Raw genomic sequence first — 25,888 nt, 5'->3', positions numbered from 1 at the left:
TCATGAATCGTTGTCAGATTTTGGCAAACCTGCTCAGAGAAAGGAGAAAAGAAATTCATCATTTATCCACATACACAAGAAATGCAGTATCTACTTGAATTACTGCATGAGTGAGTGTGTGGAACTACCTTAAATAATCAGAACTAGGACAGGGGAGCCCCAGGTCTTTCCTTCCTACTCCCAGTTCTCAGTTCTCTCTCTTTCCTGGGACAGGCTACAGAGCCTTTTGTCCCTAAACCCAGCTTGGTACTTAGTTAACTACTATTTTATATTGTCCTTCTTTTCTCCCCACCCTTTCTAGGATAGAAATCCCTACAGAGTAACAAGTGAGTTTTCCCCGTATTTCTACTCCCTAAAATTGATTCAAGGCTTCCCACGTAGCTCAGTGGTAGAGTCCCCCTGCCAATGCAGGAGATGTGGGTTCTATCCCTGGGTGGGGAAGATCCCCTGGAGGAGGAAATGGCAACCCACTCCAATAGTCTTGCCTGGAGAATCCCATGGACAGAGGAGCCTGGTGAGCTGCAATCCATGGGGTCGCAAAGAACTTAGCAACTAAACGACAACAAAATTGATTCACTCATTCACCAACTATATAAACATCCATTCCTGCATGGGAATGTAGGACAAGAGATGTTACCCATTTTGCTGCTATGATGTCATAAATGCAAAATGGACCCATCTGATGCTAACTTGGTTTTGGTGACATGGGGTACCTCTGATGACCTTCATTGGAAAGGGGACTTTGAGCCAATGGTGAGCAGTACAGACAGTCCCCAAACTCGAAGGCTTTAAATTTAACCAAGAAGGCAGTTGAGTAAGAACTGTATAATGTTATGAAAAGAGATGTGACTTGAGAAGTATAAAATGTTAAAAAAAAAAAAAAAAAAACAGGCACGCTATCTATCTAACTATGTGCGGTGCAGGACAGGTATGGAAGGGCTGCTCCACAATGTTGAACCAAGCACAGCACTTGTCCTCATCTCCCTTAGATTCTCATCCTTGGTTCTTAGAGGAGACTTATTGACTCTTGATGCTAATAATCATGTCTTTGACTGGTTTCTGGATATGTTTATATGTGAGGAAGAGAGCTGCAAAATCTTTAACATACAGGCTCAGAGCTCTTGGCTCTAAAGGAAGTACTTTAAGAAATGATGCAGCAAATACATTCAATGAATATTTATGGAGTACAGTACCTACTCTTTTCAAGGCATCAGATATGGAAATGAAGTCAATAGTCCTTGTTTTCAGATCTTGACTGCAAGAGTGTGTGTATATGAGGTCGGAAGGGTGGGAAACAGGGTGAAAAAAAAAAAAACAGAGAGGGAATGAGAGAAAAACAAGTTGAAGTATGTATACAAGTAATCAAAGAAGTGATCTTGTTCCATAAATGAGACTATAGATGAGAGTGTTTAAAACGGAAACATCATCCTGGTCTTGATATAATTTCTTTTAGGAGGAGCACAGAACAGTGGGCGACACCCTTAAAGCAATAGATGACATAACCCCTGCAGCTCAGACACTGGCTGATCCAGCCAGCCTTCCCTGCCCACCCTCGTCATCTCTCCTGGTCTGGCCAAACATCGCCCCTGGTGGTCCCACAGCCTCTGTGCTAACTCTATGCTTGCACTTATTGACTTAAAAACACAACTTCATCTCGCCCTTCACAAGTCCTTCTAATTAGACTCAAATCTTGAGGCCTTGGCATCATAACCCTGGCACCCAACAATGGTGTCTGACCCTTGGCAGAGGCTCGGTAAACATCTGCTGAGCATTACTGGACACCCAGCACAGCGCAGAACACATTGTGAGTTCTAAATGAAGACACTGTTAGGTTAAGCAATGCCATTTCAGAAATCAAGGGATAAAGGTTTTTACAGACCATCTTTCCAAGACTTTCTTAGTTAATGTGCAAAGAATTATCTGAAGAGGTGATTAAAAATAAAGAGCCCCTCCCCCACAAACTTGGATTCAGAAGTCTGGAATTGGAATCCATACAACTGGTTTCAAATAAATTACCCAGTTGATTCTAGAGCAGATGTCCCCAGTGCTGTGCTTTGAGAAACTCTGCCCTCATTACAGAGCTTTCTAACAAGATGATACTTGTTCTGATTAATTGCACATATTCATCTTGAAACCCAAAGAAAATGGATTTATACAATGTACACCATCTGACATTTCTGTGAGCTGGGTTACAAAACAACTCTGCCATTGAGTCTTTTGTTCAGACATTATATGCTAGTCCAGTTCAGCCTGCACCAAAAGCTGAGCACCCATGTACATCTACAGTTAACCTCGTGTGAGACAGGCCTGTGTGCAGTCCCACAGCTAGAGGGAGAAAATTGGGCATCTCAGGAAGGTTTTATTTTATTTTACTTTTTAAAAATTTTTGCCCATGCCATGTGGCATGTGGGACCTTATTTCCCCAACTGGACCACCAGGTAAGTCCCTCTTAGGAGGAATTCAAACAAATGTCACTAATTTAATGAATTTGAGCCAACTCTGGGAGATAGTGGAGGACAGAGGAGGCCTGTGTGCTTCAGTCCATGGGATTGCAGAGAGTCAAACACAACTTAGTGACTGAACAACAACAACATTAATTTACAAAGGCTAAAGAATAAGGATTTCTCTGGTGACCTCAGGACCCAATTTTCTACCTATCAGGTTAGATAAAACTTAGCTCTACCAATACCTGTCCCTAGAAACCTGGAATGCCAGGAAATGAAGGAAAACATTGCTCAGGGTGTCAGTAAATCTATATTGGCTGGAGTCCAAAACAAAATAAATCTTCGCTAAGCCCTGCTGTGATTTCAGAGTTAAATACAAGGATTTCATAAATAGGGCAACAGAGTGTCAAGAGCGAAGCCCAGTAAACTAATTTGAATTACAGACCTCAGCCTCCAAGCTCTGGGACTTTGCCTCTGAGAGCCATATTGAAGTGAAGGCAATTAAGACAATCCGTCTTGCAAGGGGAGGGCACTTTGCAGACTGTTTGAGATTCTGTGAGCATCTCACCCAGACCCCAGTAACCTTTTGAAATATGCTGAACCATGCAGTCAGCATACAGGGGGATCATTAAGTGGGTGAGAGATGGTGGAGAAATCAGTTTGTAACTGAGATCATTTCACAGGCAGTTTGCCAGCTCTTTAGGAAACTTTAAGATAAAGGCCTTTTAATATGAGGTGTTTATGCAGTGCAGTGCTATATAATCTATAAAATCCCTTCAAAGACTACTTAAAAAAATTTAAAACTCATATTATTTCCTAAGTTTTGCTGCCTTAAAAATTAATTCTATCTATTTTGGTATAAGTATTTAGGAGACAGGTTGGTAATAGAAATTATTCTTCAGGACAAAGAGTCAGGACCTTTCCTACATGTAGTCATTGCCATCCATTGCTCAGCAGAAAGCTTTCTCAGATGTCAGATTATGGTTATCTTTGTACAAACAATGATAACACAAGGAATACATACCAAGTGCAGGTGGTGGCTTTGAAATATTTGGCAAGGCTGAAAAAGGATGACTTGACAACATCTCGGAAGAGCAAGAGAAAATATTTTTATTATTATTTTTTCAATTTTGAGAAAATATTTTTAAATGCCTCAAACTGGAATAAAATACGGGAATCAGAGCAGTAATGTGGAAAATAGTTACTTACAAGCAATGATTATCACCAAGGAACAGGAGAAGACACTGGCTATGATTCCTCCCAGAAACCACCTGAAACAGCAGGATTGCTCAGGCTTAGCAAACTGATTGTATATTTCCAACACGTGAGATGTTCTTTTAGACTCGCTATAGATGAATGAATTTAGGATACTATATAATGACAGTAACTGAAACAGTGCAGTATTGGCAAAAGGGTAGAAATATAGCCAAATGGAAAAGAAGAGAAAGCCCAGAAATAGATACAAGTTAAGTGATTGTTTTTTAATGTTTAAAAATTTTATGTATCTATTTTTGACTGTTGGGTCTTCATTGCCCTGTGCGTTTTTCTCTAGTTGTGGTGAATGGGGTCTGCTCTTGGTCGTGGTTTGTGGGTTTCTCAGGGCTGTAGTTTTCTTGCTGTGGTGATGGGCTCTAGTGTGCGGGGGCTTTGGGAGTTGTAGTACATGGGCTCAAGAGTTGCGGTTCCTTGGCTCTAGAGCACAGACTCAGTAGCTGTGGCCCAGGGGCTTAGTTGCTCCGAGGCATGTGGGACCTTCTTGGACCAGGATGAAACTTGTGTTTCTTGCATTGGCAGGTGGCTTCTTTACCACCAAACCACCAGAGAAGCCCAAGTTGAGTGATTTTTAACAGAAGTGCAAAAGCAATGCAATGGAGAAAGGAGACTCTTTTCAACAAATGCTGTTGAGTTGTTTAGACATGCAGAAGCATGAAACTCCACATAGACATCATATCTTAACGTAAAGCTCAACTCAAAATGAGTCATAGACTGAAATGTAAGCCACAAAGTGTGAAACTTCTAGAAAAAAACAAAGGAAAAATTTGTATGCTCCTGGAATGTGAAGTCAAGTGGGCCTTAGAAAGCATCACTACGAACAAAGCTAGTGGAGGCAATGGAATTCCAGTTGAGCTGTTTCAAATCCTGAAAGATGATGCTGGTAAAGTGCTGCACTCAATATGCCAGCAAATTTGGAAAACTCAGCAGTGGCCACAGGACTGGAAAAGGTCAGTTTTCATTCCAATCCCAAAGAAAGGCAATGCCAAAGAATGCTCAAACTACCACACAATTGCACTCATCTCACATGCTAGCAAAGTAATGCTCAAAATTCTCCAAGCCAGGCTTCAACAATACATGAACCATGAACTTCCTGATGGTCAACCTGGTTTTAGAAAAGTCAGAGGAACCAGACGTCAAATTGCCAACATCCACTGGATCATGGAAAAAGCAAGAGAGTTCCAGAAAAACATCTATTTCTGCTTTATTGACTATGCCAAAGCCTTTGACTGTATGGATCACCACAAACTGTGGAAAACTCTTCAAGAGATGGAAATACCAGACCACTTGACCTGCCTCTCGAGAAAACCTATATGCAGGTCAGGAAGCAACAGTTAGAACTGGACATGGAACAACAGACTGGTTCCAAATAGGAAAAGGCGTATGTCAAGGCTGTATATTGTCACCCTGGTTATTTAACTTCTATGCAGAGTACATCATGAGAAATGCTGGGCTGGAGGAAGCACAAGCTGGAATCAAGATTTCAGGGAGAAATATCAATAACCTCAGATATGCAGATGACATCACCCTTATGGCAGAAAGTGAAGAGGAACTAAAAAGCCTCTTGATGAAAGTGAAAGTGGAGAGTGAAAAAGTTGGCTTAAAGCTCAACATTCAGAAAACGAAGATCATGGCATCTGGTCTCATCACTTCATGGCAAATAGATGGGAAACTGTGTCAGACTTTATTTTTTTGGTCTCCAAAATAACTGCAGATGGTGACTGCAGCCATGAAATTAAAAGACGCTTACTTCTTGGAAGAAAAGTTATGACCAACCTAAAAAGTATATTCAAAAGCAGAGACATTGCTTTGCCAACAAAGATCCGTCTAGTCAAGGCTATGGTTTTTTCAGTGGTCATGTATGGATGTGAGAGTTGGACTGTGAAGAAGGCTGAGTGCCAAAGAATTGATGCTTTTGAACTGTGGTGTTGGAGAAGACTCTTGAGAGTCCCTTGGGCTGCAAGGAGATCCAACCAGTCCATTCTGAAGGAGATCAGCCCTGGGATTTCTTTGGAAGGAATGATGCTAAAGCTGAAACTCCAGTACTTTGGCCACTTCATGCGAAGAGTTGACTCATTGGAAAAGACTCTGATGCTGGGAGGGATTGGGGGCAGGAGGAGAAGGGGACGACAGAGGATGAGATGGCTGGATGGCATCACTGACTCGATGGACGTGAGTCTGAGTGACCTCCAGGAGTTGGTGATGGACAGGGAGGCCTTGCGTGCTGTGATTCACGGGGTCGCAAAGAGTGGGACATGACTGAGCGACTGAACTGAACTGAACTGAGAGGTGAAACGCTATTCTTACCGTATCAAGGTAGTGTTTGTCAGGCTTCTCAGCTGTCAAGTTTCCTTTTCCTCCCCTATCTAAATGCTACCTTTTGGAATCAAGTTCCCAAAGGAGTTTAGTTTTCCTCTTAAGGGGGAAGTTTCTACATGAATTAACCTAAGAGGAACATTCCATTAATAGTCCTGTGAAATAAAGAAAAGTCTCCATGAACAGCTAAGCTTGGGAAAAGCTAAGTTAAGCAAAGCTGAACAGGTTTCTTCACCATGTTATTTCACTGAGCCTTTATTATGCTAATGTACACCGTGACTCCCCCGACTTGGGATATATAATACAGAATTCTGCAACTTTATTTTTAACTACAGCACTGGCCCCCACCCCTTTTTGTTCGTTTGGTCCCATTATGATCTAAAAATACTTTCCAAACCTCATAATTATCTGGGAAGCTGTTTTAAAGTATGGATTCTCACTAGATCTAAATTGGTATCTCCAGGGATGGGATCCAGGACTTCGTATTTAAAAATACAACTCTCCCAAGTGATGTGAGGCACTTGACCATCAAGAGGAAGGACTTGAGGAGACGCAGCATGTACTAACCAGAGTACGAGGACCACAAGACCCAAGATGTATCATTCATTCCTGTTTCATTGGTTCAACAAATATCGATGAGGCCCTAGCACAGTATCTGTGTTCTCAAGGAACTTACAATCTTGTAGGGAGAGAGAGAGCATTAACTTTTAAACACACGAACATAGGCTAGGTCAGGTCGTGATAAATGCTCTAGAGAAAAGCCAAGCGAGATGTGTGTGATAGAGAATGGTATTCTGTCTAAATATGGTTGTCAGGGAAGGACTCTCTGCCGATGTGACATTTGAACAGATAACCAGAAAGAAGTAAGGGCACAAGTTATTGTTTCTCCAGGGAAAAAAGACTGTAGTAGGCAGAATAAATAGCAAGTGCAAAGGCCTTGAGGCCCAAGTGGGCTTACAGAAGGGACTTGATGACTGCCCTGGAGACTTGGGTAAGAAAAGCATAGGAAGGACACGCTGGACAGAGGGACCGAAACATGGCTATAATCAGCCAAGAGCATTATGTCCTCTGAGAAGCTGAGAAGACATTTTATGTGAAGTTATGAAAATATACTGGGAAAGATAGAGTCCCAGTGGGAACTCCAAGCGCCCTGGTGGGGATGGCATATGCCCTTGAACTCCACGTAGGGTTACTTAGATTGTATCTGTAACAGGGAGTCACTGAGGATTTAAACAAAGGATAATGCATGGTACAAGCATTGATAATGCATCGATGCAAGGCAGCAAGATTCACTGCCTTTGGTGCGTTTTGTGAGATAATGGGAGGAGGGAGGTAGTAGATAAAAAGCCAATGGACAGAAAAATGGACAAATCTTAACCACAAAGCTACCTAAAACGCTTTGTGGAATAAGGCAAGGAAATCATCAATCAATTACAGCTTCATTAATTATGAAACACCACTGCATGAACATAAAAAGCTAAATTACCTTGCACAGGCAGAAATGATTAAGCATGCAGCAAGCAGAATTGCTTGAAAGGAGACCTCTCGTAACAAACTGGTTTCTAACAGGAAAAATAAAAAATATATGAATTAGAAATCATTGTTGATTAAGTAGTCTTGGAACAACAAAATCACACTAAAACTTTTTTTCTGATACACCAAAAAAACAATGGTTTTTAAATGTATGTCAGTTCAAGAAGTTTGTCCTAAGTTATATGATTAAGAGCTTCCCTGGTGGCTCAGCAGAAAAGAATCTGCATACAATGTGGGAGCCGTAGGAGACGTGGGTTTGAACCTTGGTTTGGGAAGATCCCCTGGAGAAGGGCATGGCAACCCACTCCAGTATTCTTGCCTGGAGAATCCCATGGACAGAGGAGCCTGGCAGGCTACAGTCCACAGGGTCACAAAGAGTTGGATACCATTGAAGTGACATGGCACAGCATGGCAATAAGATCAAATTATCAAATGCTGTCTAGGGCCATTCATTAGAAATTTTCTGAAAATTATCAGTTTTTTCCTAACACTTAAAACATAAGCGATTGTACTATGTAGACAATTTGGAGCTTGCCTTTTACCTCAATGTTGGAAAAGGCTTTGTAGAATTGATGCTAATGTCAGAAATCTAACTGGGATGATGACTATAATATTAAAGTTTAAATTTTGTAGAGTGCCTTATAACTCACAAAGAGCTTTCATACATCAGTTCATTTCATCAACATGACCAGACTGGGAGGCAGGAACCATGATCACAGTTCTGCAAATGAGAAGACCAAATTTCAAGTGACGAAATTCATCCAAGGTCACGGAGCTATGTGCTGCCAGAGCCAAGACTGAAAAACCAAGTCTACCCAGAACATCATGTTTTGTCTGAAATAGGGTGGGTAAAAGAATGGCAACTTGGCATACTGGGAGTCTCTAAAGGGCTAAAAAAGAGAATAAATAGTCTGAACTATTTGTCCTTGCAAAACTTTTCACTATCTTAAAATACTTCAGTGCTACTGAGCCATGGTGGAAAGGACTGCAAATCATCCAGCAGTTATAAAAAGGAAGAGTTAAACCAGTTGTGACTCTGAGTCTTATTTTAACCACCTAAATGGAATCAGAGCTGCTTTAAGGATGACCACGTAAAGATCTAAAGGAAAATAGAACAGATCTCAGCTTCATTTTTTCCAAATGCTTCAAAAGCTCAATTTTGCAAGTTGTTTAAAACTTGTAAGGACTTTGAGCTCTGCATGTATTTATTTTTGCTATTTGCGTTCTGAATTGAGATTGAGTCAGCTAACAAGAACCTACTTAGTCCATAATATGGGCGAAACATTGAAGATGGGCAAATGCAAAATAGAGCAGTTGTGAATGACATCACTGCACATATACAGTATTTCCTATTAATATACACAGAGATTTAAATAAGTTATTGTGGGTTCAATCGAACACTCAACCATCCTTCTAAAGTGTGTTTCTATTCTTAGCCTCCTCTGATTTCATGTGGAATTTGAAACATATTTTCTCACAGAAATAAGTGTAGGTTGACAAACTGCAAAGATCCCTAGACTTGAATACGGAAGGAAGACTGGGTTTAAATTCAAGTTCTATAAAGACATGCGTTGTGATTGTGGACAAGGTGTTCATTGATTCATTCAATCAGTAGCCATTCACTTAGCATTAATTTTGGCTTGGCTCAAGTGCAAACTCCTTCAGGAAGTCTTCTTGGATGTCTTCACCTCCCCCTTGGCCCTTAGCTGCTCTGTCTTTGAAATCCTATTATACTTCATGCATGTCTCCATCAACAAAATTTCCACACTGAATTAAAATTATTGTTTTCTTTCTCTCTGTTTCCCCATCAGACTGTTGACAATAGCTGGCATCTATTTGCTGTTCTTCAGCAGCAGTGCCCATATTTTCCTTGAGAAGTCCCCTCTCCCGTCCTCCTAGTGCGTGGTTCCAGTGGACCATCTGATTTCCCTCCAGCCTTTGATGCGCTCCAATCCACTTGGAGCTTCACATGCAGGCATGTGTGCTATGTCGCTTCAGTCATGTCCGACTCTTTGCAGCCCTCTGGACCATAGGCCTGCCAGGCTCCTCTGTCCATGGGATTCTCCAGGCAAGAATACTGGAGTGGGTTGCCATGCCCTTCTCCAGTGGGTCTTCCCAACCCAGGGATCTAGTCCACGCCTCTTACATCTCCTGCACTGGCAGGCAGGTTTTTTATCACTAGCATCACCTGGCAAGCCCCTGGATCTTCATATACTTACTGACAAAGGGATAGGTTTTGTTGTGTAGTTGGGACCCTTCCAGAGCCAAGGTAACCGGCCCTCTTCTCCTAAGTCTAGAGTCTGTTTCTGCTGACTTTGAACAGGGGAAGCTGCAGGCACAGAGCCAGCAGAACTACCTTGGAGTAATAAAGAGCATTTCAAAAAGTAAAGTGGACAGAGGAAAAGAGACCGACAGAGACCTGGAATCTTTGCCTGGAATGTTTATTAATATGAACCAATACATTCAATGACTGATCAATCCATTTTGAGTTGGGTTCTCCTCCGCTGGAACTCAAAAAACCCTGACTGATAAAATGATGCCAGGCACACTTATACCTTTAGCATATGGATCAGTACCTCAAACAGTCTGCACACTCAAAACCTACATGAAGGAGATAAAACAGCATCAGATGAAGACCTCATCCCCTCAGGGCTTTACAGCCAAGTGAAGCAAAGGAAGATGACGCCAAGAGAGAGATAAGTGGTGCCAGGCACTATGGCATCTTGGGGAAGCCAAGTACTACCTCCACCCACCAGCACAGGGCAGAGAAGACCCCGCAGAGGTGATCTCCTCTAACAGGACCTTAAAGGAAGAGCAGGGGTCTTCCCGGAGAAGGCAATGGCACCCCACTCCAGTACTCTTGCCTGGAAAATCCCATAGACAGAGGAGCCTGGTAGGCTGCAGTCCAAGGAGTTGCGAAGAGTCGGACACAACTGAGTGACTTCACTTTCACTTTTCACTTTCATGCATTGGGGAAGGAAATGGCAACCCACTCCAGTGTTCTTGCCTGGGGAATCCCAGGGACGGGGGAGCCTGGTGGGCTGCTGTCTATGGGGTCGCACAGAGTTGGACACGACTGAAGTGACGCAGCAGCAGCAGCAGCAGCAGCAGGGGACTTCCATGTATATAGCCGTTGGGAGACATTCCAGACACAACAAAGAACTCCTACAAAGGCTGACTTGGCCTACTGGAACTTGAGTATTCTATTCTGTAAAATGGAGACAGCTCATTTAACTAGTCCACCACTATCTTGGAGCCCCTGTTCTGTGCCAGGCACTACACAGGCAGTTGGGACTCTACAGATGCCTAAGGTATGGTAACCACCATCCTGAAAGAGTTGATGGCCTCATGGGGGAGATACAAAAGTAAACATTCAAGAACAGCACAAGAAATGGGCAAGAGAGAGGGGAGTCCTGAGAGCTGGAGGAATACGAAAAGGGGTCGCTGAAGACCTCTTCCCCAGAAAACAGGGTGGACTCCCTGGAGGAGGCGGGACATGAAACTGTCAGCTGGAAACTGTCTAAACAATAAACACTGCTGTCCCGGTCATCCTGACCCCCGGAAAGGGAATTTTAAAAAATCCTTAACACCTATCTAATAGCTGCACTGGGAACAAAATGAAGCAGGTCATGTTGGTCTTTGGGAGTAGAAGTGGTCAGTGAGATAAATATTCAGGATTTGAGGAAGGCGAAGAAAGAGAAGACATTATTTTTTTGTTTAATCTTCCATCTTAGGTAATCGTAACATCACATGTTTGGAGCGCTTAGTATACATGGCACATGATGCTAAGCGCTTGTTGAGGATTATTTCAATCATTTATCCATACAGGGTAGGAATTACGATTATCTCCCTTTACAGATGAAAATGTGACATTTTGGAGAGTTGGGTAAACTGAAGTGGGAACTGGGCTTTGAAACTTGTCAAGCTGGGGACAAGACAGCGCCTTGAGGCAACACTGTGTGGAAACCTGTTCTACCTGATATTAGCATAGAGATTAAGGGAGATGCTTGCTGAATTTATTTCAGATTTACTACTGACAGCAAGCATCAAGGCCTTGATATCTTTTGACTTTCCTTGCCAGGGGCATAGCATGAAAGAATGTTCTTTCTCTTGTTTATTTCCTTCTTCTAGACTATATCAAACACACAGCTAGATATGAAGACGATGATCACAGATACCTATGCATGAGCACAACTCAGCTTTAGTCACGCTTAGTATTTTCCCAAATGTCTTCAGGGTTTTTTAAAAACAAAGAAAACACTGCAAATCCTGTTTTTCTAGTGCCTCCGCGATGACTCCTCCAGGTCAGTCACCTCCTCTGTGGATGCATCACCTGGTTGCAGGCTGATGCCAGCACCTAAGGGGACGTTAGTCACTTCCAGGCCCTGAAAGGAGGACTTATGCGGGTGCAGCAAAGGGTAAAAAAAACTCACTTGGATGATCCAATGCATCTTCCTGGAAACGTTCAGAAGCTGTCCACTGGGACTGAGGAGACAAGCCGTGGGACTTTTCTCTGGGTCTCTGAGAGGCAACGGGGCCGGAGAAGGAGGCTTTCACAGACTCTGCATTCAGCTTCTGTGACTCCCAGTCATCAGTCAGAGAACAGTCAAAATCACCTCCTGGAAGAGCAGAGAGGTTCAGTGTGTGTGTGTGTGTGTGTGTGTGATTTCCGTGACTCTAATGATCATAGCAATAGTCTCAAGAAGCACAGAGAATTGGAACTGAACAAGCAGAAACATTTTTTCCTAACCTCTATTTCCATGGAGCATAAGTGACGAAGGGGAAATGACAGCAGAGAGGAGAGCCGGAGGCAGCCTACGGGTGACTGAGCCCCCTGAGAAGGCGCCAAGCCCGAGACATTTGGGAAGGGGAGCCAGCGTCGAGGGGAAGGCCAAAGCTTCACAGGCCTGGGGCAGGCGCATCCATGGAGTCGTTCAATGCAGAATTATTGTATAACTGCTTACGTGACGCAGTTCGGGAGGCTGGGCATCAGAAGTCAGAGTAGACAGTGCTGTGTGCCATCCGTGGCTGGGGAGGGACAGGCGCACCGGCCCACAGTCAGGAGGCAAAGAGGTCATCACTGCACGGAAACCTGGCAGAAAGTGTCCAGATGGAGCCTGGGAGGGAGTGTCTGAGTGCTTGAGCGGAAACCTGAAGGCCTAGGAGGAGGGCTTGCAGAAAAACAGAAGGAAGAGCAAAGGCCAGGAAGAGACAGACAGACAGAGGGCGAGGGGAGGGGGAAGGGGGAGGAGGGGAGGGGAAGAAAGAAGGGAAAGAAGAAAGAAAGACATCAGCCCCGGACAGAATGTGGCGGGCTCCCAGAAGAACGAGCCCTCCTATGTGGCCAGACAGGAGCCCCTGAGTGTGGGCAGTCCTGGAAGATGGTTCTGGCTGGATTGCTAGTGCTGTGCTTAGTAGCTCAGTCATGTCCAACTCTTTGCAACCCCATGAACTGTAGCCCGCCAGGTGCTTCGGTCCACGGGGATTCTCCAGGCAAGAATACTGGAGTGGGAAGCCTATCCCATCTCCAGAGGATCTTCCCAACCCAGGAATCAGACTGGAGTCTCCTGCATTGCAGGTGGATTCTTTATCAGCTGAGTTACTTGGAATTGCTAAGTGGTGATCAAAATCATGAAGGGCCTCATGGGTCATGCTCATCCAGGAGCTCAGATTTGTCCTGTGGGCAACTTGGAGGATGGGAGTACTGTGAGGCGCTTTGTGTGTTGAGGTGCTCACTCAGCAGTGAGTGGTGGAAAGAGTCCTAGCCCTGTTCTGGAAGCTGGGAGTGACTGTGGAGCTCCAAGAGACTCTTGGGGTCCTCATATAGCAGTGCTTCTTAACCAGAAGTCATTTCTCTTCCCAGAGGACATCTGACAATGTCTGGAGTTATTTTGGATGGTCACAACTTCAGGAGGGGAGAAGGGATAGGGTGCCACTAGTATCTAAAGGAATAAAGCCCAGGGATGTTGTGAAACCATATTTAATACACAGGACAGGCCTGGATACTGAACCAATGAACTGATGCTTTTGGACATGGGAATTCCTGCCAACCCTGCAGGCTCCTTCCTACCCTCCCGCCCGCAACTTGCTGCCTCTTGATAAAGCAGTCTGCAGAAGCATCTTTGCTGCTTGTCATAGAAAAAGGAAATGGTAGGAAGTGAACCATGCTGAGCATCCAGTAATGCCCAGGCTGCAGAGGAGGTCCTGGACCTTGTTTACTGCAGCACTAAACACAATGGCTAAGATACGGAAAGAACCCGTGTTCATCAATAGGCAAATGAATAAATTCTTGCCATTTGCATCATCACGATGAACTAGGAGGTTCAGCTAAATGAAATAAGCCAGTCGTAGAAAGACAAATATCACATGATTACACTTATACACAAGGTATCTAAAATAGTCAAAATCAGAGAAGCAGAGAATAAAAGGGTGGCTGCTGGGGGGGAGGGGGGAGGGGGCTAAGGGGAATTGTTCAACAGATAAAAGGTTTCAGTGATGCTAGATGAATAAGTTCTAGAGCTCTGCTACACATGTGGCTATAGATATCAATGTGGTATTTTATGTACTTCAAAATGTGTTGAGAAGGTAGTTTTTTTTTTTCTTAGCACACACACACACACACACACACACACAAAAGACCAAAAAAAAACACCCAAAACTCTACAAAAGACAAAAAAAACTCCACAAAGGGACACAAAGAAATGCTGGGAGGTGTTGGATGTCTGTTCCTTGACTGTGGTGATATTACAGGGAGTTTGCAAATATCCAAGCTCATCACAGTGTTCATATTAAAGATGAACATCTGCGTATATCGACTGTGCTATGCTGTTCCTGGGCAACGGCACTTGCTTAGTCACTCAGTCATGTCCGACTCTTTGCAACCCCATGGACTACTCTTACTCTAAATCTTGCAGTATTGGAGGGATGCTGGGCTCTGATATCTTGAGTAAAGATCATATACAGCCAATATTGACCTTAAAAACCTCCTGTAAATGTCCAGTTGGCACAGTTGTATAGAATGTGTGTGGTGTGGCATGTTAGTCGCTCAGTCATGTTGACTCTTTGCGACCCTGTGGACTGTAGCCTTCTAGGTTCCTCAGTCCTTGGGATTCTCCAGGCAACAATACTGGAGTGGGTTGCCAATTCCTTCTCCAGGGGATCTTCCCCACCCAGAGATCAAATGCAGGTTTTCTGCTTTGCAAGCAGATTCTTTACCATCTGAGCCACCAGGGAAGTATATATGTGTGTATATATATATATATATATATATATATATATATATATATCAACTATATCTCCATAAAGCTGTTTTTAAAAAAGAGAGGAAGCTGTGTGGTCATATTCACATGGAAGTGAGAGGGAACTGGTACCTTTTGTGGCTAATTATGTATTCAAGAGTGGCGTTGAACTAAGATCTGGGGAGACGTGATGAGGATGCGACAACAGTAAAAATATTCCTGTGCCGTTGCGCAAAGCTGCTCTGTTGAACTTACGCTTTGCCACTGAGAGTTAGATGAGATAAAAATGTATCTCATGTAGAATTCTGGAAATATTGCACAGAAATTTCTAAAAGAAAATTCTAAAAGAAGAGATGGCATTAAAAAGAGAAAAAAAGATTAAAAGTTCTTACAGACAAAAGAGTCTTAACAAAAAATGATCAAAGAATTTTCATCTCTGAAAAGACATGGTTTTCCCCTAGTTCACACTTCCGTTCACTGACATTTTTTTCCCCCTCTAACCTTAATAATAAATGAAAGGGGCTTTCCTGGGGGGGGCTCAGTGGTGAAGAATCCACCTGTCAATGCCGGAGACACAGGTTTGATCCTTGACCCGGGAAGATCCTACACTCTGCAGAGCAGCTAAGCCAGTGTGCCACAACTATTGAGACTGTGCTCTGGAGTCCAGAAGCTGCAACTACAGAGCACGTGTGCCATAACTACTGAAGCCCTCATACTCTAGAGCCCGTGCTCCGAAACAGGAGAAGTCACCACGATGAGAAGGCCACACACTGCCGCTAAAGTAGCCCCCAGCTCGCTGCAACTAGAGGAAAGCCCATGTGCAGCACCAAAGATACAGCACAGCCAAAATTAAATAGAAAAACATGTTAAAAATAATAAATGAAAGAATCATCATGCAGTAAATAAGTGAAAGTCACTCAGCCACATCTTATTCTGTGGGACCGTATGAATTGTAGCCCAGCAGGCTCCTCTGTCCATGGGATTCTCCAGGCAAGAACACTGGAGTGGGTTACCATTTTTTCCCCAGAGGATCTTCCGAACCCAGGGATCAAACCTGGGTCTCCTGCACTGTAGGCAGATTCTTCACCATCTCAGTTATGAAGGAAGCCCTGCATAATCCAGAGAACATATCAATAAATAGTTCTTGGGGATTATATTTGAAGATATTAATTTCATTCTGTTTCTCTTGGTTTATTTAAATTGTGTGGTTGGCTTCTGATTTTTTTTTTTGCTTTTGTTTTAAAAGGATGAATCTAATTCTTCCAAGCAAGTTCCCTATCCTTACATACAAAATAGGCATTATCACTTGCTATAGAGGGAAACGCAAAGCCATGTACAGATGTTGCCATCAAAGACATTTATGGAGAAGGCACTAGATCAAGAGAAAACTGCAGACCTCAGATGGGGGTACCTTGTCTGAGGTCATCGTATCTTTCTTTCTTGGGACTGGCAGAAATAGAGCTGGAAGCCCTGATGAGTCCTCCCTGTCTAGATCCTGGGTCCTCTATCAGCATGACTCATGGACTCTGAGGACGCAGTCCAAATTGCAGCATTGGATCTGGGCAGCCACGAAACATCAGAGCTAGGGAATGAATTGCAGCTAATGAGGAAAGGTGTCTGGATGCAGCTGTGGAAGGGGTGAGCTGAGGATAAACAAAATAGGCAACAACACCAACACCACAAAAAAAGCCCATTTTAGCCTGAAAAATTAAGGCAAAGAAAATCAGAGGAAGTAAGTTTTGATTGCATCCATTGCCCAGAGAGAACACGACAAAACAATTTAATTTTGAATTCTTCTCTCGAGTCTTCTAACTCGGCGATGTTTCCAGAGAAAAAGGAATTGCTGATAAAAGTCAGGGGGCTTTGGGTAAATCCAGAAAACAAGAAGTCTGGGGAAGATTTGATTACAGTTGACAGCAGAGATGAGTGCTTTCAAAGTCCCATGTGCACCCGGGTTGACTAATTACTGATTGGGAGTGGGGGTAGTTGATTTTGTTATATTTAGAAGACATTCGGAAACCATGAGAGTTTTACCAAGATACCTCATGCACGTGCAGCACTGCTGCAATCCAATTGCTTTAGGATTGTTTGGACATATTTTGAAGAGGCAGCAATGGGAAAAACCACATGTGAATTTCCAAAAATGTGAGACTATGCCTTTAGAGTGGCGATTCCCAGACTTTAAACATCCACGGAGAGTTCACCTGATTTTTGCCACCTCCCAGAGCCTTCTTAACTCCTAGCCACTTAAAATTTTCTTAGATTGTTTCACCTTAGTCTTTTACTTTAAAGGAAACTTTATAATACTCATTTAAATGTCCTAAAGAAAAAGTAAATGTAAGAACAAGTACAGTGAACATGAGACCTTATTTAATTTGCACTAAATACTTTTGTAGGGGAAAGCTCCAAGCCTGTTCTTTGTTAAAAGAGTAATGTAACTCCCAGTGGTTCGGGCTCTGTGCTCCCACTGCTGTGCAGCAGAGTGAATCAGCTATGTGTATACATATATTCCTTTTCTCTGAGCAATAAGAAAGCCCTCCTCAGTGATCAATGCAAAGAAATAGAGGAAAACAACAGAATGGGAAAGACTAGAGATCTCGTCAAGAAAATTAGAGATACCAAGGGAACATTTCATGCAAAGATGGGCTCGATAAAGGACAGAAATGGTCTGGACCTAACAGAAGCAGAAGATATTAAGAAGAGATGGCAAGAATACACAGAAGAATTGTACAAAAAAGATCTTCACGGCCAAGATAATCATGATGGTGTGATCACTCACCTAGAGCCAGACATCCTGGAATGTGAAGTCAAGTGGGCCTTAGAAAGCATCACTATGAACAAAGCTAGTGGAGGTGATGGAATTCCAGTTTAGCTATTTTAAATCCTGAAAGATGATGCTGTGAAAGTGCTGCACTCAATATGCCAGCAAATTTGGAAAACTCAGCAGTGGCCACAGGACTGGAAAAGGTCAGTTTTCATTCCAATCCCAAAGAAAGGCAATAGCAAAGAATGCTCAAACTACCGCACAATTGCACTCATCTCACATGCTAGCAAAGTAATGCTCAAAATTCTCTAAGCCAGGCTTCAGCAATACGTGAACCGTGAACTTCCAGATGTTCAAGTTGGTTTTAGAAAAGACAGAGGAACCAGATATCAAATTGCCAACATCTGCTGGATCATGGAAAAAGCAAGAGAGTTCTGGAAAAACATCTACTTCTGTTTTATTGACTATGCCAAAGCCTTTGACTGTGTGGATCACAATAAACTGTGGAAAATTCTGAAAGAGATGGGAATTTCAGACCACCTGACCTGCCTCTTGAGAAATCTGTATGCAGGTCAGGAAGCAACAGTTAGAACTGGACATGGAACAACAGACTGGTTCCAGATAGGAAAAGGAGTATGTCAAGGCTGTATACTGTCACCCTGCTTATTTAACTTATATGCAGAGTACATCATGAAAAATGCTGGGCTGGAGGAAGCACAAGCTGGAATCAAGATTGCTGGGAGAAATATCAATAATCTCAGATATGCAGATGACACCACCCTTATGGCAGAAAGTGAAGAGGAACTAAAAAGCCTCTTGAGGAAAGTGAAAGTGGAGAGCGAAAAAGTGGGCTTAAAGCTCAACATTCAGAAAACGAAGATCATGGCATCTGGTCCCATCACTTCAGGGCAAATAGATGGGGAAACAGTGGAAACAGCGGCAGACTTTATTTTGGGGGGCTCCAAAATAACTGCAGATGGTGATTGCAGCCATGAAATTAAAAGACACTTACTCCTTGAAAGAAAAGTTATGACCAACCTAGATAGCATATTGAAAAGCAGAGACATTACTTTGCCAACAAAGGTCTGTCTAGTCAAGGCTATGGTTTTTCCAGTGGTCATGTATGGATGTGATAGTTGGACTGTGAAGAAAGCTGAGTGCTGAAGAATTGATGCTTTTGAACTGCGGTGTTGAAGAAGACTCTTGAGAGTCCCTTGGACTGCAAGGAGATCCAACCAGTCCATCCTAAAGGAGATCAGGCCTGGGTGTTCTTAGGAAGGAATGATGCTAAAGCTGAAACTTCAGTACTTTGGCCACCTGATGCGAAGAGTTGACTCATTGGAAAAGACCCTGATGCTGGGAGGGATTGGGGGCAGGAGGAGAAGGGGACGACAGAGGATGAGATGGCTGGATGGCATCACTGACTCGATGGACGTGAGTCTGAGTGAACTCCGGGAGATGGTGATGGACAGGGAGACCTGGCGTGCTGCGATTCATGGGGTCGCAAAGAGTCGGACACGACTGAGCGACTGAACTGAACTGAGCCTTCCTCTCACCTGCCCACTCCCCTCATCTAGATCATCACAGAGCAGCGAGCTGAGCTCCTTGTGTTATACAGCAGCTTCCTACTAGCCATTCCTATTTTTTTAACACAAGGTAGTGTGTAAGTGTCAATGCTACTCTCTCAATTCATTGCCACTCTTTAATATGCTGTGTAAAATGGTTTTTGTCTGTATTCATTTTCTGAACTGGGTCTTCAGAAAATCATTTTATCTTACTTTTCTTCTCCCCTTTTCTAATTAGTGCTTTCTGGGTCCTATCCAAAAAAAGGTCTGCTTGGGAAAGGTTGTGATGATAGTGTCCTAAGTTTTCTTCAAGAAGATTTATAGGCCCTGTTTTCGCATTTAGGTCTAATATCCACCCCAGATTGGGTTTTGTATATGGTGTGAATTAGTATTAAAAATACTTGTATGTGTATGTAACCATTTTATTATATTTTCTTGATTAAATAAAAATATATAACCATCAGAAAAAAGATGTGCTTTGAGTTCCTATCACTATATTTATATATGTATCTATACATACATATTTAGATATATTAATATCACATAATGTGTACTATATAATATGTGTATATTATATATATAATTATACATATAGCATAAATTTTGATAAGAGTATGTATATGTGTTACACTATGTATACATATCTTATTTTTAAAATGAGGAAATTGAGACTTAGCAAAGTTAAGTAACTATCACAGTGTGCCCAAACTAAGACTTGAATTCTGATTCCAGTATCCTTTGTCTACCCATGTCCTGTACAGAAAAGATCCATTGGAAATGTGCAGATATGTTCCAGGTATTATCAGCTTAATAATTTGCACATTTAAATTAGGCTTATTTTGCATGAGATGCAGATAAATACATTTGGATCACATAAGCAGTGTGGAGAGGACTTTAGGTGATTATTTAAAAGGTGGTTCATCCTTTATATCAAAATGACTATTGTCTCTGGATTTAACATTGGTCCAGAACCATGTGGTTGCTACTGCCCATTTGGAAATGCTACCTCACCATGGAAAAAAGAGGTTCAAACTCACCATTTTCTTTGCAGTGGTTTGTTTCCAGCCTCCTGACCCCCTCCAACCAGACATCCTCACTGGGGGAGGAGTCAACATCATCAAAGATGCTCCCATGCAGCCAGGATTCAGAGGCACTGAGGTCGAAGAGAGAAGAAAAAGAACGGCGGATTCTCCTTTTCTTTCTAAATATTCTGGAGAGAAATGAAAGCAGTAAGGTGAATAACCAATAGCAGTCAACTCACGGTCAAAGCAGAGAATTCCGTAAAGGCAGACACACGGGGCACGTGTCTGTCGCCTAGGTCCATGAAGCTCATTTCATCGTTTTTCCTCCATTAATTCCAGAGAAGTTTCTTAAATTCCTGTATGTGCCAGGTGCTTGCATCAATGTCAAGGATATTGAGATAAGAGACAAAACCTCGGGTCGAAAGACAAAAGTAATGCAGATATAGCGAACACTTTCATTGACCTCATCCTGTGTTTGGTGTCTTTCTTAGTGATTTACGTCCAGTGACTCACATTATCCTTGGAACAGCCCTGTGAGGTAGGTACTACTGCTACCCCATATCTCAGATCAGGAAACTGAGGCAGAAAGAAGTTAAATAACTTGTCTGAAGTCATACAGCTAGTAGCTGACATAGCTGGGAGGCAAACCCAGGCAGTCTGGCTCCATCGTTTCTGCCCTTGGTGACGGTGCTGTGTGCATGTGTGTTCTGACAGTGTCAACTAGGGCTGCTCTGGAGACAAGGAAGGCTTTTCTGGGATAAACAAACAAATAGTCTCATATTGAGTCATGCTAGGTAAAAAGAGGTCCGATAATAACCTTGACTGTTATGTGAAGGAGTTAGAATTTAACATAAAGGGCTCTGAAGTATGGCAAGGAGAAGCAGATGGTGGTGACCTGATTGGGTTTGCATTTCCAAAGATTTTGGTTCTCCATGTGTCCCCATACCCAACAATCCAACAATCCATCCTCTACCTTAAAAGCAGTGTTACCATGCTAAGGATGAATCTGACAATTTGTCAAGCGCTCCTGTCAATCTACAGAATAAAGCCCAGATTCTTCAAGCTGGAACGTAACCCCCTCCATCCAGCCCTGCTTCTGGGTTTAGTCTCCTCTCGTGGAGAGCAGTCTTTCCACCATAATCTGTATTTCTTCCAAACGACTTGCCATTCCTCACACTGTATCAGGGTCTCTCGGGGCTCCATACCTGTACCCTCTCTCAGGAAGTGCTCTTTCCTACATCTGTCTTAATTAACATCAAATCAATCATCTTCTTCTCAAGGAAGCTCATTTTAATCTCTCCTGCCAAAGAAAATGGGCCTCCCTTCCTTCTCCCTTCTGCTACCCTCCATCCAGGCTTCTATCCCAGCAGTTCTATTGCTTTTTTAAAAAAACTAGTTCATTCTTTTAATTAATTAATTTATTTTTGGTTGTGCGGGGTCTTCGTTGCTGTGCGGGCATTTCTCTAGTTGCTGTGCACGGGCTTCTCATTGTGGTGGCTTCTCTTGTTTCAGAGCATGGCCTCTAGGGCCCATAGGCTCAGTAGTTGCAGCTCCCAGGCTCTAAAGCACAGGCTTAATAGTTGTGCCACTTGAACCTAGTTGCATGTGGGATCTCCTAGGATCAGATATCGAACCCATGTCTCCTGCATTGGCAGGCGGATTCTTTACCACTGAGCTACCAGGGAAGCCCATCTTCATTACTTTAAATCCCCCCCCAAAAAAAAGTTTTCTTTATTTTTTTATCACATATTACAGCATGTAAGATCTTAGTTCCCCGGCCAGAGAGCAAGTCTGAACTCCCTGCCATGGAGTCTTAATCACTGGACCACCAAGGACAGCCCAGTTCTTAAATTTTGTTCGTTTTCATGTGTCAGCCACCCCTGCTTCTTATGAGCCCGTGTACTCCCATGATCTGCAGCAGAAATAGGCTGCTTATAAACAATGTTGAATGACCCAATGAGTGAATGAATGAATAATTGACAGATGGGCTGGAGTGCTGATCCTTTGACCTAACCTCCTCTACTTACCTGACTAAGTTCTCCTTGTAGAGAACCCTGGTCTGGGAGGGGCTCAGGGTTATGTTGCCGTCTTCGTCGCAGAGAAAACTGTCTTCTGTCCAGATGTAGTAGCCGTTGGTGAGAAGTCTGGGACTTCGTCGACAGGTGAACGGGGAGCCCATCAGGGGATCTCCGGAGCAACCCTCAAAGGGACTGTCACCATTGAGGAAATCACAGACAGAGCTACAGGGGGACGATTAAGCCCTTTCAGCCTATATCTGGTTAATCCAGGCACACACAAACCACACATGTAGTCACTGTGGAGGAAAACCACCTCTTTGCCTTCCTGATGACCAACTACTTCTGCAATTCTGATGGTGTCTCTCTTAATCTTCTGAGCTTCATCTCTTCACCTGTGAGACCACTGAACTACAGCACATTTAGTGCTTCCTTCTGTTTCAAACACTTTGATGAAAACTTAGGGTGAATTGGTTTCTTTGACATATGATGCCCCCTCCACCCCGTCCTTGACATGATCCATTTTTTTGGATGGAAGAAATTGCAAAACAGCCTACCTGGGATGCTGGAAGCTCAGAGCATCTTTCACGCCCCACCCTTTCTTTGAAGAGCCCTCCAACCGCTACATCCTCACTCTTGTCACTGTAATAGGGAAATGGCAACTACACAGCCACCAGACACTAATGTGTTACAGGAGAAAATGCAGTCAAAGAGATCTTTTGGGGGGGTTTCTCTGTGGTCCAATGGTTAAGAATCTGCTTTGCAAAAAAGAACAAAAAAATCTGCCTTGTGAGGCAAGGTGTATGGGTTCCATCCCTGGTTGGGGAACTAAGATCCCACATGCTACACAGAGCAACTAAGCCTGCGTGCTGCAATAGAGAGTCTGACCACCGCAAGGAAAGATCTGGCAGCTGCGACTAAGACCTGATTCAGCCAAATAAAGACACAAATATTTTTTTAAGAGGTTTTTTTTTTTTTTGGCTTGGCCATATGCAGGATCTTTCAGTTGTGGCATATGGTATCTAGTTCCCCCACCATGGATGTAACCTGGGCCCCCTGCATTGGAAGCACAGAGTCTTAGCTGCTGGATCACCAAGTCAAGAATACAACAAAATAATGCATACAGGAAAAAATCTGACTGATGTTTCATGAGAAAAGTCCCCTAGAATACCTTGGGAGAATACATGGGGGAGACGGCTCTACAGCACATTCTTTCTCCGACTGGGAAGAATCTGTGTAAGCAAATGAGAGAGAAATACAAATTTATCACACTGCATCAACATGCATGATTGCACACAGTGGAGGGTGTGACTAGCTGATGTCCCAGCCTTGGCAGATATCAGCAGGTGCAACCCTCCAGTGACTCATGACTAACATAACTCATTTTCAGGACTCTACCGGAGCAAGACCTAATCCAGGGGTTTCTATATTCTGTCTCATCTCTCCTTCAACACTCCTTGAGAGACTCCTTAGTTTGGACGAGGCAATAATAAACTAGGCTTCGCTAGTGACTCAGCAGTAAAGAATCCACCTACCAATGCAGGAAACTCCGGGTTCAGTCCCTGGGTTGAGACGATCCCCTGGAGAAGGAAATGGTAACCCACTCCAGTATTCTTGCCTGGAAAATCTCAGGAATAGAGGAGCCTGGGGGGCTACAGGCTGTGAGGTTGCAGAGTCAGACATGACTTACCAACTGAACAACAACAAAAATAATAAACCATTAGCATCAAACTGACTCATGAAAAAGAGGAAGAAAATGTCTTGTGGGAAGCTGTCGAAAACCCAAATCAATTACCCAACGTGCTGGTTAGTTTAGCTTATGCAGTCATTTGAGGAATTCAATCATCTGCCTAGATTCTCTCTCATTAGTGCGTCTGAAGGCACTTCTATTAGGTTGGAGGAAAAAAATTTCTGTTTTCTATAAATGATTTTCCAATGTATGACACCTGTGAATATTCTTAATTTTCTAAAAAAGAGCATGCATTCATTCATTCCAGTTTAACCAAAGGGCTGGCAACAGATTTCAGTTGTGAAAAGTTGCAGTTGATTAATATTCTAAATGCTATTGCAGCATTTTATATTGTATAGAAATGGTGTGAATACTTATAATAGACAGCCTCAGTGAAACTTGGTTCCGTTACTGATAATTAATATCTAAGACAAAGAAAGGAGCTTAGACTTTCAGATTGAGTTGGCTGATTTGAAGAAGAAAATTGTAGGTGTGTGAGGGAGGGTTAGAAGCAGGGTTTGGGGAAAAAGCAAATGACAAGAGGAAGGAAGAAATTTGAAACCACTACCGTTTTAACAACGCCCATATTTTCTGTAAGTAGCTATCAAAATCATTCAGTATTTTTTTTATAGACAAACCGTTTTGCATCTTAATAGTAGCTGATAAACAATCTCCTTTCACGTTTATGCACAGACATTTTTTAAAAAGTGATTTTTTTTCCTACTAAAAGGAAAAATATCACATTTCTCTCAAGGAAAGAAATGAAGTCAAAATCATTGCCAAAGTGAACGCTGGCATTTAAGAAGCACAAGCTACTGACAGATGGTTAATGGTATGAGTATCAGCAAAATCAAAGCAGGGAAATTGCTAAAAGGAATCTAATCGTTCAAAAGATAATTGCGTAGAGCAGTTCTCTTACATTTACTTGCTACTGGTGTTGACATCAGTTGAGATATTTGGTACATCTTGGGACGGCTGCTTGTTCAAACTTCACAGATTTTCTGCACAAGACATTAAAGGAAAAAAAGGGTGGATTATGTATTAAAAATAGAAGGATGATGCCAAAACAGATGGCATCTACTCATTGCACTAGTCAGATTTGTTTACTGAAAGAATACAGAGATAAATGGAATTGAAGGCAGAGTTGAAGGACCACTGAGTTTGTGTCTGCCTTGATGATTTTATATTTCATTTTCCATTGTCTCACTCAGTGCATCTAAATAGTCTTTTTCTGTAAATAAAGATAACATTTTATTTGGGAAAGCAAAACTTACAAAGGTTGACCTGTATTCAAAATAAAATAATGAAAATTAATTATTTGGTCAAGAAATCTGAAAAAAAAATGGTTTTAGAATTCTCTAAATAGATGTATTTGTATTTTTATCATCCAACACACTTCAAGCTCATTATCAAGTTCAAATAATGCTAGAAGATTGGGGACCGTCTTTTGCCTAACACCTCAAACCACTGACAGGTAGCTACAGAGAGGGCTGGTGGTCTCTATCATTACTATCAGCCTGGACATTTCCAAGTAGCATAAGAAGCATTGCACTAAAAATAGTATATTGCTGGGCAGATTTCAAAACTCACTTTTTATGAACATGTAATTTACTTTCTCAGTTACAAATTAAACACATATAGAAGTGTGTATATTATGTAAACTTTCATCACTTACCCCTCATTGTATGGATCTGCTTTCCACTGATCATTCAATTGTGTATACATTATTATCCTAGCAGCATAGTAAGGTAAGTCAAAATTCTTTTCTGGTCATCATCTCTATCCACATTTTTTCAAATGTGGTAACTACTAATAGATTGTTTCTGTAGCTGTCACACAATTAAAGCAAACCCGAATAATTCTATAGATTCAAATTGATTCTTTCAATAAACTAGATGCAAAACCTGCCAGACAATATAGATCCTGCCTTATAGGGACCTTAAGAGAAATCAGGAGAACTTTCTGCAATTCCCTGAAAGATCTCTAAATC

General features: G+C 42.5%; 1 protein-coding gene across 1 annotated transcript; it reads right to left on the bottom strand.

Annotated features, from left to right (window-relative positions):
- On the bottom strand, positions 1-24,863 carry TMEM71 (transmembrane protein 71). Its single transcript, XM_068983940.1, has 8 exons — positions 24,824-24,863; positions 23,341-23,401; positions 22,182-22,394; positions 20,170-20,342; positions 11,999-12,184; positions 7,519-7,594; positions 3,654-3,715; positions 1-29 (listed from the first exon to the last, which is right to left on the bottom strand). The coding sequence occupies exons 1-8, from the start codon at positions 24,861-24,863 to the stop codon at positions 1-3; spliced, it is 840 nt and encodes a 279-aa protein (XP_068840041.1).
- Positions 24,864-25,888: the final 1,025 nt, after the last annotated feature.

The sequence above is a fragment of the Capricornis sumatraensis genome, chromosome 11 (genome assembly GCF_032405125.1).
Source record: "Capricornis sumatraensis isolate serow.1 chromosome 11, serow.2, whole genome shotgun sequence".
NCBI lineage: Eukaryota > Metazoa > Chordata > Mammalia > Artiodactyla > Bovidae > Capricornis > Capricornis sumatraensis.
This window is presented reverse-complemented; position numbering and strand designations above follow the sequence as displayed.

Bases quoted from the DNA above. Each gene is read 5' to 3' on its own strand.
- TMEM71 (XM_068983940.1), bottom strand. From the start codon at position 24,863: ATGTACCAAATATCTCAACTGATGTCAACACCAGTAGCAA. The intron at 23,402-24,823 runs GTAAATGTAAGA...TTGCTTACACAG, and splicing joins GATGTCAACACCAGTAGCAA to ATTCTTCCCAGTCGGAGAAA. The intron at 12,185-20,169 runs GTGAGTTTGAAC...CTGCTCTTCCAG, and splicing joins AAACCACTGCAAAGAAAATG to GAGGTGATTTTGACTGTTCT.